The sequence below is a fragment of the Mirounga leonina genome, unplaced genomic scaffold (assembly GCF_011800145.1).
Source record: "Mirounga leonina isolate KUSES-001 unplaced genomic scaffold, KU_Mleo_1.0 Mir_126, whole genome shotgun sequence".
Lineage (NCBI taxonomy): Eukaryota > Metazoa > Chordata > Mammalia > Carnivora > Phocidae > Mirounga > Mirounga leonina.
In genome coordinates, this window is record NW_023270314.1 from 28,292,514 (window position 1) to 28,307,222 (window position 14,709).

The 14,709-nt window shown below is 53.7% G+C and overlaps 2 protein-coding genes across 2 annotated transcripts in view; both read left to right on the forward strand.

The window, feature by feature from the left end:
* Positions 1-443: 443 nt before the first annotated feature.
* On the forward strand, positions 444-3,666 carry RHEBL1 (RHEB like 1). Its single transcript, XM_035002751.1, has 8 exons — positions 444-495; positions 1,109-1,180; positions 1,532-1,599; positions 1,880-1,962; positions 2,051-2,107; positions 2,300-2,347; positions 2,691-2,772; positions 2,934-3,666. The coding sequence occupies exons 1-8, from the start codon at positions 444-446 to the stop codon at positions 3,021-3,023; spliced, it is 552 nt and encodes a 183-aa protein (XP_034858642.1). The 3' UTR covers positions 3,024-3,666.
* A 2,990-nt stretch (positions 3,667-6,656) lies between these two features.
* Positions 6,657-14,709, forward strand: part of KMT2D (lysine methyltransferase 2D) — a 48,136-nt gene continuing 40,083 nt past the window's right edge. Inside the window, exons 1-9 of the mRNA XM_035002738.1 lie at positions 6,657-7,968; positions 12,249-12,334; positions 12,594-12,720; positions 12,905-13,128; positions 13,253-13,362; positions 13,532-13,694; positions 14,025-14,190; positions 14,296-14,410; positions 14,551-14,708. Coding sequence (XP_034858629.1) covers positions 12,286-12,334; positions 12,594-12,720; positions 12,905-13,128; positions 13,253-13,362; positions 13,532-13,694; positions 14,025-14,190; positions 14,296-14,410; positions 14,551-14,708 — 1,112 coding nt within the window. The 5' untranslated portion in view covers positions 6,657-7,968; positions 12,249-12,285. The remainder of the gene's footprint in view (positions 7,969-12,248; positions 12,335-12,593; positions 12,721-12,904; positions 13,129-13,252; positions 13,363-13,531; positions 13,695-14,024; positions 14,191-14,295; positions 14,411-14,550; position 14,709) is intronic.

Sequence of the window (14,709 nt, forward strand, 5' to 3'; positions counted from 1 at the left end):
CTGCTAGGTTGAAAATGCGCAAACACCTCTAGGACCCCGGGCTCCTTTCTGTTTCTTTATGAATGAACCGGCTCTAGTCTGCGCAGGCGCAGCTCCTGGTTCTCCTGCTCCACGTGAGGCCCACCCTTCCCTCCCGCTGGCGGCCCCGCCCTTATTCTTTCTAATGAACCAATGGCGAGCGGCCTGGGGGGCGGAGCCCGGAGCGGCGCGGCACTGTAGATCCCCCGGCGCCCGGCTCCCTCGCGTTAGTCTTGCTGTGTTGTGATCACGTGGCCAGCTCCGGGCGCGGCGCTTGTTTTGGTTTCCCTCTAGCTTGTCCCTGGCAGCTTCGGGGTGAGCGACTTTGCTGTGCCGGTTGCTGCGCCTGCCTTACACTCTGATCTCCTCTTCTTAGGGCTCTTTCAGCCCGCAGTTCGGCAAGCCCCTCGGGGCCGGCTACTGCCATGCCGCTAGTTCGCTACAGGAAGGTGGTCATCCTCGGGTACCGCTCTGTAGGTGAGTCTCCGCCTTGGGGAGAGCACGGACGCACCGCGGCTTTGTGGCCAGAGGAGGCGCGCTGTCGCGGGAACGCGACCCAGAGAGGAATGGTGGCATCGTTAGAACGGGGTTGTAGGACGAGGATTGAAAGGATGGAGGAGGAAAGGCTAGGGTGGTGGTAGTGTGTGGAGGGCTGCAGGAAGTAGGAGCATGTAAGGGTTAATGTGGGCTTGGTTGCAGGAACACCACAGTGGTCCCCAGTGTTAACCTGGGAGGGGTAGGGATGGGGTCAGGCTTTGATGACGGGGGCGCGGTCTGTGTGGGTGGCAAGTCTCAGGTGTCCGGGCGCGGGGCAGACCTGATCCTAGGGGAATCCCGGATCTTCCCGGGGTGGGGTGGGGAAAGGCGGCAGGAAAGGCTTCCTGCGGCGCTACTGAATGCATCCGGTGGCCAGGGTGCAGAGACCCAAGGCGAAAAGAGGATGAGGGTAGGCTAAGGAAAAACATTGCATGGCACCCATAGGCTAGGGTGCTAATTTGGGGTCCTCTTTAGTCCTGGGCCACAGTCCGAAAGGACAGAGGATGTAAATGTGGATGGATGATTTGGATACAACTACCACTGCTTCCCACAGGGAAGACATCTTTGGCACATCAGTTTGTGGAGGGCGAGTTCCTGGAAGGCTATGATCCTACAGTGGAGAACAGTGAGTAGATTTCTCCCCTAGGGATGGAGCAGGGAGGTCTTTGTTGCCCCACCCAATTCCGTAATCTGGGGTTTTCCTGGTGCCAAGGGGCTGATTTAATTATCCATTAAATCTAATCTCTTCTCTAGCAATCCTGTTCTATTAGTTGAGCTAGAGTGTGGATTTTGCAGGATACTGCGTCCAGGATGGTGTAGACTAGACAATAAGAACCTTGACATTGTCTCTCCAGCTGCCTGGAGTGCTCCCTGGTCCTGGCCCATCTATATATCACCCCTAGAGTTAAGAACGCATTGGGGCACACATTGCTAGCCCTACAAGACACCTCACAGTCAAGTTTTCTTTTCTTTTCAGCTTACAGCAAGATAGTGACTCTTGGCAAAGATGAGTTTCACCTACACCTGGTGGACACAGCAGGGCAGGTACCAGTTTGGGGTAGGGTAATCTAAATGTGGCAGTTCAGTGGTGGGAGATGAAGTCTGGTTGCCTCCGTGGCTCATCTATCTGTAAAGTAGTTTTAAAACAAAAGCATTTTAGCAGCTGGTAGTGTGCAGTGCACATTGGAGCTACGCTGTAAATCCTTGTCGAATAGAAATGACTGGAGTAGGGAGTGCCCCAGGGAGGGTCCCCAGGATGCAACCCACCAACCTTTGCCATCTGAGTGTTGTGTATCTAGGTGTTGATGTTTCTGTTTCTTGTCAGGATGAGTACAGCATTCTGCCCTATTCATTCATCATTGGGGTCCATGGTTATGTGCTTGTGTATTCTGTCACCTCTCTGCATAGGTAAGTGATCAAGGTTACGAGTGGGGGCTTGGGAAGATCTGAGGGCTGTCCCTGATTAAGTTTATAGTTCCATTTCTTGTGTTTAAAGCTTCCAAGTCATTGAGAGTCTGTACCAAAAGCTACATGAAGGCCATGGGAAAACTCGGTAAGTGGCCCTGGGAGATAGAGACAGAGTATGGACATGAGGGGATGGAAGAGAGTGGAGGGTCCAAGTGAGGGAGGAGGCCAGGACAAATCCTGTCTGATCTGCTGGGGAGTTGTCCAGCCCTGATGCGAAGGAAGTTGGGTTCCATGCGGAGTGAGAGGGGATCCTGTAGTAACTGCTATTTCTTCACAGGCTGCCGGTGGTGCTAGTGGGAAACAAAGCAGATCTCTCTCCAGACAGGTACGGAGATCTCTGTAGCTCAAGGCAAAGGAAAGTGAGATGGACTAGCAACCAGTCAGGCTCTAGTCCTGGCTCTGCCACTGACTTGAACAAATCATTTCACCTCTTCTCGTTTCTAACTTGAAGGTTAAGGCAAGATAACCCTTCTGTCGCAAAAGCTATAATTTAATATTTCAAGCTCAGTCCTAGGCTTCTGAGTTCTCCTTTATTTTTCTCCTTCCCCAACCTACCTCCCAAACCTTAGAAACAGGATGGGTCAGAGGAAGTCTAGATTCTGTAATGGTTTTGCAGAGAACATGGGACATTGCTATCTTCCATCTTCATGTTCCAAATTTGCTTCTAGGGAGGTCCAGGCAGTTGAAGGGAAGAAGCTGGCAGAGTCCTGGGGTGCGACGTTTATGGAGTCATCTGCTCGAGAGAACCAGGTGCTTGACCTGAAGATTAGGGGCACAATCAGGGTAGCAGTGTTTTTCTTATGGCACTGCTTGGTGGTGAGGATGGTCGGGGAGTGGGGTATACACCTCAGAGCTGGGTCGTATTGGCAATGAACTGACTCCCCCCCCCCCCGAATCTCTGTCCCTTGCAGCTGACTCGAGGCATCTTCACCAAAGTCATCCAGGAGATTGCCCGGGTAGAGAATTCCTATGGGCAAGAGCGCCGCTGCCGGCTCATGTGAGCCCTCAGGCATTGGGTAGCTGCCTTGATTCTGCCCCTGGCACTTGCCAGGCTCCAGCGGGTGTAGGCCCTTAGGACTTCACGGGTATGGTTGCCAGCTGTGTCCCCGGTCCTCTGGTCACACAGTGTGGTACCCTCATGTTTGCACACTTTTCCAGGCTCTAGTGGCCTGGTTGTCAATGTTTACAATGGGGCAAGGATGTCTCATGGGACTGGCCTCTAGTCCTCTGTTTTTGCTACATGAATTGTTATAACCTGCAGGGTTGGGATATGAGTCCGAAGCATTGTTTATTTAGGACCCTGTCTTCTGTGCAGGTTTTGGGCGTTGGCTGGGTGAGGGGAGCTGGGGATTCCTGAAGTGGAGCTTGCTCCCTAGGGTGACAATGTATATATGCAAATAAACTGAGAAATCTTTTTGTCGCTGGCTTCTCTGTATGTGGGGAGAGCTCAGGGCCAATATCTCCTTTTCCAATGAGTGGTGACTGTGACTTTTGGTGGGGAATAAGGGCTAACTCTTTCCCCCCACTTCATTCCTATTCCTTGCTCCTCACTCATTCAGGAGGACCATTACCCTAAGACTTACTCCTTAGTTTTTCTCACCTTTCTTTTCTGCTAGGTTCTCCTACACAGGTACCAGTTGGCTGCCACTCCATCCAAGATTGTAGACAGCTCAAGGTCCCCTTAACTACAGAAACACCACCCTCTAGTGGCCAGCTGCTGCATGCTGACCTAGCTTCCCTCTTGGCCTTGGCATTCGCTGGCACTCAGAGAGACGCTAAGGTTTGGGGAGGAAGGAAGCCCCTCATCCTAAGTGATGTAATAATTAAGGAGTGTAGAGGCAGGGACTGAAGTGTTGGTGAAGATTTTGGCTTTCTAAGACAGTTGAGTAAAGTAAGAAATAATGCTCCTGGTGTATATCCATCTTTCCACTCCCATGTCCCCAGAGCCTTTCATTAAATCGATGTTCTTTGGTCTTTTCATACCTTGGGTGACCTTTTCACACCCTTCACACCTTTGGAATCGTGCCACTTTTTTAGGTGTCAAAGGGTATTGCTCCCATTTTTTTTTTTTTAAGATTATTTATTTGTTTGAGAGAGAGAGAGCATGCGCGTGCATGTGCCTGAGCCTGGGGAAGGGAAGGGGAGAGGGAGAGGGAGAGAGATACTCTCGAGATTCTGGGGGCTCAATCTCATGACCCTGAGATCATGACCTGAGCCAAAATTAAGAGCTAACTGCTCAACAGACTGAGCCGCCCAGGCGCCCCTACTTCTACTCTTTCTTCTTAACCTGCCATCTCAGTAAGAGGATGGACATTTCAGCAAGGAAGAATTGGTCCTATCTGCCTCTACTTTTTCTGCTCATCCACCACCCCCATCAGACCTAGGGCCTAATTGGCCTAATACCTCCTCCAAGGACTTATGAGTGTTACTAGAATAGTATCCCTCACAGGGAGAACACAGACTTCTCTAGCCACCTGGGGGAGTCTGAGGTACCCTGTCCATGCACTTAGTTGGGGAGGATGGGCAAAATCTTAGCTGTGATCTTGCTGGCACCCGACTCTTGGCTAGCTGGGCTTAGAGTTGGGGTCATCGTGTGTCATGCTAGTTTTAGAAAGTTCTGCCAGCTGCTTTTGCATCTCTAATCTAGAATCTAAAAAATAAGGGCTGCTGGAAGGAGCATTCTCCAAAGAGCAATCTCAGTGGTTTAGGATTCTTTTTAGGGTTGTCACCACACTCTTTCCTTACATTAAAATTAGGTCCTTTTGCACATCTGACCTGGAATACTCACTATAGGTTGTCTGTTGCCCTGCTGCCATTTCCATGAGGTCTGGGATAGACTTACAAATGTTTGAAGTTTTCTAAAAGTGTATCAAGCAATCTCAAAGGCCTGATAAAAGTCATGAATAGTAGTTAATGGCTAGGTTGGAATACTTTTCCACTTAGCTGTGTGACCTTGTATAGTCACTTAACCTGGCTGAGCCTCAGTTTCTCATTTACGAAGTGTAGTTAAACCTTCATAGGGTTGAGTTGAGAATTAAATTGAGGTGATATATGAAATGCTTAGCATAGTCTCTCATACATAATAAACCCTTAAGAAACAGTGGCTATAGTGTTATTGGAGGTCTTTTTGGTGAAGGTCAGCCTCCCGGCATCTGGATATAGAGTAGAGAGGGACCTTCCATTTTCCAACTTTTTAAAATTAAAAAGTGTTTATTTATTTTTAAAGATTTTAAGTAATCTCTACGCCCAATGGAGGACTCGAACTTGCAACCCCGAGATAAAGAGAGCGTGCTGTACTGACTGAGCCAGGCAGGTGCCCCCATTTTGCAACTTCTGTCTCAGTTAATTTATTCATTATAGCTGGGACAGGTGTGGGGTCGCTCCTGGACTTTTTTTGCTGAACTAGAACTGCATGGTCAGTGCACGGTATATGATGCCACTGTGTGGCTAGCACGGGATATGCCTAGTTCTGATCCCTCCCATGAACCTGACTGGTTGGTAGGGATTTAGGTTTTCTGCACTGTCCAATATGGAAGCCACATCTCACATAGTTTTAATTTAGTATTAAAATTAAACAAAAAGGTCCTCAGTTGCACCACCTACATTTCGAAGTGCTCAATAGCTACATGTGGCTAAGCCAAATTAGTGTAGCTCTAGTGCATTTCCGTCATTGCCGAAAATTCTATAGGACAACACTGTAAACCCTTTCCCACAAAACCAGCCCTGTACCTGATTTGCCTCTTTCTCCACATCCTCCTTAAAAAAATTTTTTTAAATTATATAAATATATATATAATCCTAGGAAAAACATGGCCATTGGTCACTTGATGTGGTTCATTGGGAAATTTTACCTATTTTATTTAGCCTCAATCTCATCATCATAGACTTAATTCCACGTAGTTCATAACGAGGGTGAGAGATAACTAAGAATATATTAAGTATCTAGCATATAGTTAATTTGTCTCCTGTTCAGCCGTGGTTACAGCTAATGCAGAAAAGGCATTCCAATCCCTTCTTGCCCAGACTTATTGGGGTGTGTGGGGGAATGCCTGCAAGCAGTGTTTTGGGATCTTGTCTAGAGTAACAGCACTCCGGCCAGGTAGCAACAAGGCTCCAAGGTCCATCGCCTCTGTTTACTAGAGAAGGGGACACAGGGCCTGAAGGTCCCGAGAGAAAGACTGGGGGTCGGAGTGGGAGCACCCGGGAAAGGAAGGAAACTCCACATTTATGTTTTGATGGGGGAGGTGTGTGTGGTGATTGTGCGGGCACTGGCTCTTCTTTCCTCAGGAGGGGGTTTGAGAGCCAGAAGGAACGACTAGGGACTCGTCCCGCTTTCCTTCGGGCCCCCGAACGTGGCAAGAACCCACCCATTGCAGCGCCAGGCGCCGTGCCTCACTTTCTCCATTTGCGGACTCCAGTTCCCAGGATGCAGAGCAGCGGCCAATCTCCTGGCTCTTCTTCCATCCCCCTCCCGCGAAAGATTGCCCCTGGCCAAGGCAAGGGGGCAGGTGGTTTCAGGGGCCGAGAACTGCAAGGGAACGGAACTAGAAAGTGGCCGGAGTCCTAGTTTCACCAGCCGGGCGGTGAAGGAGGCAGGTCCAGGGCCGGGGCGCAGAGGAGGGGGGCTTCATTCCCACGTGTCTGCACAGTGGCCGGCCCGGCGCAGTCGGGGTTAACCCGAGGCGGAGGGATCCCGCAGCGTGTGCGTAGAACTGCAGAGTCACAACCTTTCCTCCGAGAGGGCCGGATCCCTCCGCCGCTCCGCTCCAACACAAAATAGGGCCGCGTCTTCTCCTTTCTCCGCTTCTAGAGTGGGGTTCCCCAGGCAAAAGGCCCCCCCCGGATCTCGCGCCGGAGGCTTCCCGAATCTCCACGACCGCTGCCGAGATCTTGGGCCAGGAAATAGCCCCTTCGCAGGAACCACCCTACCGGCCGAACAGGAGGCGGAGGGGGGGAGGCGGAGCGGCGCCGCGCTGCACTACTTTCCTCTCCGGTTGCAAATGGCTGCCTCGTTCCCCACTTTCCGCTCAGTTTCCTGACCCCCCGGTGCCGGGAGCCGGGGTTGGGCCATGCACCTCTAGGCCCCCCGCGATCACAGCCAGCCGGGGGTCGAAGGGGTGCCGCCGATCAGAGCCGGCCAGGCCGGGGGCGGGGCAGCTCCCGAGGCCAGAGGGGAAGGGAGGCGAGCGCCGGGCCTGGAGCGGCCGGAGGGGAGCGGGCAGAGGGCTCGCACCGCCCGCCCCTTCCTCTTCCTCGCCCACCTACCTTCCTCCCTTCCCCGGGGGGGGGGGGAGCAGAAGGTGGGGGGCTCGAAGCCTCAGAGGGCGAGCGCTCGGGGTCGAGGAGCCCGGCGTTGGGTGTGTGTCAGGTTCAGCCCCGCGGCCCCGCCGGCTCCGCGTCGCCGTAGCTCGCGCGGCCCCGGGGCGCCGGCCCGGGCGGGGAGAGGGGCTCGCCGCTCCAGCGAGGGTCTCACGTTCCATCCGGGCCCGGCGCGGGGCGGCGCGGCATTCCTTCCGGGCTGCTGGGGAGGCGCCTCGACGTTCCATCTGGAGAGCCTCGACGTTCCGCCCGAGCCCGGCGCGGGCGGCCGGGGCGCTGGCCCGGCCCTAGGACTGAGAGGCCGCCCGGCGACGCGGATGCGGAGCCTGCTCGCCCAAGATCAAAGCCACCGGTGCTCTCTTTGTGTCCGCTCGGGATTCGCCGCCCTGGGGCTGTCCATGGAAACCTAAACTGCTGGAACCCGAGGCAGAGAACCCTTCTTTGGCTTCTTGCTTTTTTGGGGGGGGGAGGAGGGTGTCCACTCCGACCTGGATTTACCGTTCTTGGCCCCCCTAAGCCCCCCCGTGCGGGGGGCGGCTGTGATCGCTCTGGCGGTTGGAGGTCGGGGAGCGGCCCGGGCTCTGGCCATGTTCTCGGATGAGGATTTCTGGATCGCCCTGTGAAGAGGTGAGTGAAGTCTGCCCAGCCAGGGCCCAGAAAGGGTTGGACTGGGGGCATAGCCAGATGGACTATCTTGGCCGGAGCTGGCCTTTAGGTTGGAGAAAGGGGTGCCAGAGCTGAGGAGGGTTCCTTTGGCAGGGTCTGTCAAGGGAACCTGAGCCAGTCGCTGGGGCAGAACTGAGGCCTGGTGTCTGGGGTGTGCCTCTTTAAAGACTGGGGGTTCAGGGAACCACGGGAGTTTGGGAACCTGGCCAGATCGCCTTTCTGCCTGTTTATTTTTGTGTTGGGGGGAAGCTCTGCTAAACTAGGACCCAGGCCCTGATGCCAGCACCAATCCCAGTTGGCTGCTTCTCCCTCAGGGTTCCTTGTGGGCCTTGGGAACAGAACAACTTTGGGAGGGAGGATAGAGTGCCCCTGCCAGGTCAGACTTAATGCCAGGTTGGACTTTAAGGTTGTTCTTGCCCATCCGGGCACCCAGAAGCAGTCTCTGGGAGACTCCAGGAACCCTAGGTCCTTCACCAGGCCTTATTTCACTGTGCAAAGGGGAGAGTGTGTGGAAATTGACTAGTGTGATGAAGGGGGTGGCTAGGGCAAGAAGGAGGCGGGGCTGGGGGCAGCTCTGGCCTTGCTGTTCAACTTTAAACTGCCCCTGCCTGGCAAAGTGACCCCAGCGAGGCCTAGTGCTGTCTTAGCCTGCTTTGCCTCCCCTCCTCTGGGGATGGACATAATCTCTAGGGGATTATAGAGGAGGCCGTTGAGATTTGCTCCCTGCGAATGTGGGCTGCAAAAAATGGCTTTTGTCTCCCTCTTTCTCTGGGCCTGGTGTGGAGAACTGGTTGCCCATAAGTCCCTGGCCAATCCCACAGGCCCCTCCCAGACCTCTCCAACCCTTTTCGATCAGGGAATGTTAACTGGTCCTCTGATCCTGTCCCAAGCCTGCAGAATTGGGTGGCCTGTCCCTCTTTGGAGGAGAAATGACCTGATCAGAGCTGTTTCTGCTGAAGCCTGTGTTTCCAACCCTGGCAGGAGGTGTTGGGGGAAGAAGGGGTGTGTATGTGAGTGTACGAAGGGTGCAGCATGAGCCTCATGCCTCTGGGCCCTGGGCTGGGACAGCCCCTCTCACAGCTGTCATGCTGCCCAGCAGGGATTTGGCTGGTGTGTTTTGCTCCCTCACTCCACCCCCTCCAACATACATAGGCTAGCTCCCTTTGGGCCTGGTCTTGGAAAGGAGAAAATAGGGATTTTGCTCTTGAAAGACTTCTGGGTGGTAACCCTGAGGTGAGAGGTGCTATAGGGGTGGTGGAGTGAGGCTAGCTGTCACCCATCTCTCATCCCTTGCCTCCTCAGGAGTGTCCCTCCTGTTGTCTGGCCCCAGAGAACTTCCTTGGGAGGGACCTCTTCTTGTTAGCTGTGGTTAACCCCAGGATGACCCAGAGACAGTCGGGAGGGTCGACAGGGCCAGTGTTGCCATTTGGATTCTTCCTGGAGGGCCGGCCCAAAATGGGGGTGGGGAGAGGTGTGGTTTGATTCTCAGGCTGGGAACCAGGAAGTCCTGAGTTCTACAGAAGAGCTGTTCACTCAAGGGCCTGTTCAGCCTTTCACCTCTCCAAGCCTCCATTTCCCCTTTGGCTGGGAAAATGGAGTTTAAGCTATTGATCTGGGATGGAGGCGGAGGGGAGAGTGGGTTGAGTTGAATCCATGTCCTCTTCCTTGCTGCTTTGGGCTTTTAGGCCCAGGACTATGGGAAGCCAGCACCGTTTTACTCCCTAGATCTGTACTTCTGTGGGATCTCTAGTTCCCCAGAGGAAGCCTAGCTAGGTATTAACCCAATTTAGATCCAGGGAAAAAAAACCCTTGGGGTGTGTGTTTGTTTGTGTGTGTGTGTGTGTGTGTGTGTGTGGTTTCTGGCTGTGAAAGATGGGACAGGGGGAACCTGTGGTCTTCATTTGTTTTGATCCGTTCAGGGGCCTGGCAACTGGGACTCAGCATTGGGGTGCAGGTGCTAGACTGCAGGGTAGAGAAATGGAGCTCAGGCTTCGTGGAGGTACCCCTAGATTCTTTTTGGTACAGTTTGGAGGACACTCTACTCTTTGCTGCTTGATCTATCTTCCATGGCCCCATGAATGAGGCTCTGGCTTTGGAGGATGTTGGTACTCTGTCTTCCAAGGCTGGACGAAGGTGGTTTCTCTACCTCCCCGAGCAGTGCCAGCCCCACCAGCTTGAGAGGGCTGTGCTCGGGGGAGGGCAGAGGAATTTGTCCCTCTGGCCTTGTGTGAGGCAGTCCTCCTCCCACCTCCTGTATTATCACTGTTGCTTTTTATTTCTTACTGTTTGTGACTCCTTTGGCCTTAACTGTGAGAGCAGAGCTGGTGGAGGATCTTTGGGGGCATGTAGTGGTAAGGTACAGTAAGGTACACATATTTAGGCAACTTTGAAGTCTCTGGGTGTGGTCAGGCCTTGAATGACTGAATAGGAAAAGGGGCCTGGCTGGGGCCCTGACTTCGAACCCCTGCTTCCCAACAGTGGCTTCTAAGGGCCCCTTGAAGTCCCAGAGCAACTTTTCTGTGGGCTGGCCAGATGACCTTCCTACTTTCCTTTCAGGTGTGGTTGTGTGACAGGTTTGGGAAAGAGATGACCTGGGAATGGAGGTAACATTGTATCTTTCCCAATCTAGCAGATTCTGATAGTGTGAGGGGAAAAAAAGTAAAACAAAATTTCTTTTCCTGTGACATGTCACAGAAGGTGTGTTGCCAGTCTCTGGAAATGGAGTGTAAGCTCAGGGAAAAAGGACTGATAATTGTGGTTCTTAGGTAATTGATTTACCCATCCTGGGCCCCTTTGAGGGTTCCCCCATCTCATCTGCCCCAGTCACTCAGCCCTAGTGGTCGACCACTGGGGTATTTGGTTTGGGAAGAGACGCTTGTCTTTACTAAGGTTGGTGTGGACCCTCTGGTTAAATAAGAGGAGTGGAAAAGGTGGGAGAGATAAATTTCTCAAATTTTATTTAGAGTCGTTTTAGGGATTTCCCCCTTCCCGTGCCCCCACCCCCAATCCTTAGGAACACTCTGCACTCTTTTCTCTGCTTACACTCCTACCCTTCCCATTAAGAGCAACTCGCAGCTATCCCTTTATTCCCTTCTTCTAAAAGATGTCTTTCTTCTTCCTCACCTCTGTAACTCTTCACTTCTCTCTTTTTTGTACTGTGCTTATTAGTTCTTTCTGGGGTTTAGGAAAATATGCCCAAAGGGTGGGCATACCTTCTTAGGTATAACTTTAGTGTGTTTCATTTGGCTCTGGTATAGACAGGCATATTGTAGAAGAGGGGACCGTTACCCCCCACCCCCATAGTGTGTGTGGAAACCCTGCTTGACGGAAGAGGAAGGAAGCTACTCCGCTCTGCTGTGTCCTCCCCGGTTTAGAACTCCTCCAAGTGGTAGTGTGCTTCCTGAGACTACAACTCCCAGCATGCCTAGCCTCAAGCCTGGCTACACATGCTCAGTAACTCTTAAGGCCCACTTCTGTTAACTACTAGGGACATCTGAGGAGTAAGGGCAGTTGGCGTTGCTAAGGGCAACGACCTGAGGCCTTCAGGCTGGGTGAGATCCTGAGCTCAGTCACAGCAGGGGTCTGAGCTGGATTTGGATGGGCAGTGGGGGGGAAATTGGGGAGTTTCTTCTGTTGTGATTGGGATCTCCTGGTTGAAACCCATGGAAGTGGGAGAGATCCATCCACAGCTGGGCTTTAGTTTCAGTGATGTATTCTCCATCCTGCAAGACCTCAGACTCTGTCTCTGGGAGAGGGATTTTGACTGGACTCAGACTCTTGGGTTATGGCTACCCTTGGGTTGGCACTGACATACCTCTAGGATGGTAGCTGACTTGAGATACAAAGAAAAAGGCCAGGGAATTGGGCCCACCAGGAGCCAAGAGCTCAGACATGAGGCAAAGGGTGGTACTAGATATAGATTGGATATGCTTCTAGTTGGATGCTATTGCCCTGGGAACTCTTATGCAGGAGGTAGGAAGGGGGAAAGGGGAGTGGATCCCCTGAGAATCCAGAGTGGGAGAATATGGTATGTGTTTATCTGGGGAAGAAGTAGGCAGTGGGATAAGGGTTGGGGAGAAAGACTTCCCTTGTTATTAGAACAGGAGTTTGTAGGTATGGTTTTTCTCGGTTTTCTGTAAAGTCTAGTTAGGAATAGCTGTTTTCCTTCTAGGATTCTGGGAAAAGTGTTTAGTTGAGGAAACTTACTAGACATATAGATCTTTCTTTTTGGCTCCTGACAGGTCTCCCCGAGAGGGCCCTGCCCAGTCGGAGAGAGGGATGGACAGCCAGAAGCCGCCTGGTGAGGATAAAGATTCAGAACCGGCAGGTGAGTAGGGCAAATTCTAGGTTTGCTGGCAGCCTTCTGCCCTTCCTAGGCAACCTTAGGTTTCGGGCCCTGACACAAGGACAGGAGCTAAGTCTGCCTAATAAACAGGTAATTGAAGGACTTTGTTCTTTGGCACAAAAGGCAAATTGCCATCACTGTGATCTACCAAGGGTTTTGGGTAATCTCATGGGTCTGATGAGTGGACTAGTATCATATAGAGGATGATGGCTGATGTATACTTCTCTGTCTGTTCATTTAGCTGATGGACCTGCAGCCTCTGAGGAGTCAGGCACCACTGAGCCAGACCTTCCCAACCCACATGTGGGGGAGGTCTCTGTGCCCAGTTCTGGAGGTCCTAGGCTTCAGGAGCCTCCCCAGGACTGCAGGTAACTAGTTTGGGGAAGTGAGGATATAAAGGCATACAGAGATTTGATTTGAGAGTCTCAGCTTTCAAGGAGGAAGATTTAGGAAGCTGAGTGTTTGGGAATCATAGGCATGCCAAATCATGGGGATGTTAGGGTTGCCTTTGGGCCGGGGCCCGGCATGGTGCTGATGCTTGTATGTCCACAGTGGGGGTCCAGTGCGGCGTTGTGCTCTCTGTAACTGCGGGGAGCCCAGTCTACATGGGCAGCGGGAACTACGGCGCTTTGAGTTGCCATTTGACTGGCCCCAGTGTCCAGTGGTGTCCCCTGGGGGGAGCCCAGGGCCCAACGAGGCAGCGCTGCCCAGTGAGGACCTGTCACAGATTGGCTTCCCCGAGGGCCTGACACCCGCCCACCTAGGCGAACCCGGAGGTAAGTGAGGGGAGGTGGGGTGGCTGACTTGGGCAGGAAGGGGGGGATGGGCTGAGCGGTCCTGAGCCAGCGGTTACTGGTTTGCTAACTCTGTCCTTTCTATTTACCCCTCTCCATCGCGAAGGGTCCTGCTGGGCTCACCACTGGTGCGCTGTGTGGTCGGCGGGCGTGTGGGGGCAGGAGGGCCCAGAGCTATGTGGTGTGGACAAGGCCATCTTCTCAGGAATCTCACAGGTGGGGCTGGGGCCGCGGGGCCGCCCAGGCAGAGGGCAGAGCGGGCTGGGCTGGCGGGCTTCTGAGAGGCTAGGCTGAGCAGGGCAGCGGGGAGACAGGCGGGGCTGGTGGCTGACTGGTTGCTTGGGAGAGAGTGGCGGGCACTGACACTTTGTCTGCACCCCGGCAGCGCTGCTCCCACTGCACCCGGCTCGGTGCCTCCATCCCTTGCCGCTCCCCGGGATGTGCGCGGCTTTACCACTTCCCCTGCGCGACTGCCAGCGGTTCCTTCCTATCCATGAAAACACTGCAGCTGCTATGCCCGGAGCACAGTGAGGGGGCTGCACATCTGGGTAAGAAGTCCTGCCCTCTGGCCCTAGGGCAGATGAGGGGCCAGGTGTGCCCCCGGGGCTTTGTGCTCTGCACAGCGCCGTCTGTGTGCCCCACGGAAATGGGGGCGAACCTGGGAGCACGGGGACTTCTTGCCTGTCCCGCTTACCGTGGCGTCCGCAGTGCCTAGAAGAGTGCCTGGCGTGTACTAGGCAGATACTCGACTCTTTGTTGCTGGTTCATTCTGTGTCCTCTGGAATGCCTGTTATGTGGAGAGCGCTGTGCTGAGTCCTACAGGGAATCCTACAGGGAATCCATAGCTGACCCGCGTCCTCTGTCTCTTCCCACTGTAGAGGAGGCTCGTTGTGCGGTATGTGAGGGGCCCGGGGAATTGTGTGACCTGTTCTTCTGCACCAGTTGCGGGCATCACTATCACGGGGCCTGCCTGGACACCGCTCTTACCGCCCGCAAGCGTGCTGGCTGGCAGTGCCCAGAATGCAAAGTGTGCCAAGCCTGCAGGTAAGAAGAGGGGGGCAGGAGAGAAGCCTTAGGTGAAGTGAAGCAGGGCTTAGGGTTGAAAATGAGGGGAGGAAGGACCCTGTTATGTGCCCCATGTCCCTGCAGGAAACCTGGGAATGACTCTAAGATGTTGGTCTGTGAGACATGTGACAAAGGATACCATACCTTCTGCCTAAAACCACCAATGGAGGAACTGCCCGCTCACTCTTGGAAGTGCAAGGTGAAGATCCCCCGATTCGGCCTTCCTCTCCCTAATTCTGCCCTCCTGCAACCTCTTGTTTCTCTGTGGTGCGGAGTCCTGCGCTCTCCTCCAGGCTGCTCTCTGACCAGTGCCTCTTTTTGCCCGCTTCCTTCCCCTAGGCATGCCGGGTATGCCGAGCCTGTGGGGCAGGCTCAGCAGAGCTGAATCCCAACTCTGAGTGGTTTGAAAACTACTCTCTCTGTCACCGCTGTCACAAAGCCCAGGGAGGACAGCTCGTCAGTTCTGTTGCTGAGCAGCATCCCCCTGTCTGTAGCAGG

What these genes read in the sequence shown, in the direction of transcription:
- RHEBL1 (XM_035002751.1), top strand. Translation starts at nt 444, where the DNA reads ATGCCGCTAGTTCGCTACAGGAAGGTGGTCATCCTCGGGTACCGCTCT. An exon ending in TGGTGGACACAGCAGGGCAG is followed by an intron (nt 1,600 to 1,879) that starts GTACCAGTTTGG and finishes GTTTCTTGTCAG; the next exon opens with GATGAGTACAGCATTCTGCC. An exon ending in TCTGTCACCTCTCTGCATAG is followed by an intron (nt 1,963 to 2,050) that starts GTAAGTGATCAA and finishes TTGTGTTTAAAG; the next exon opens with CTTCCAAGTCATTGAGAGTC.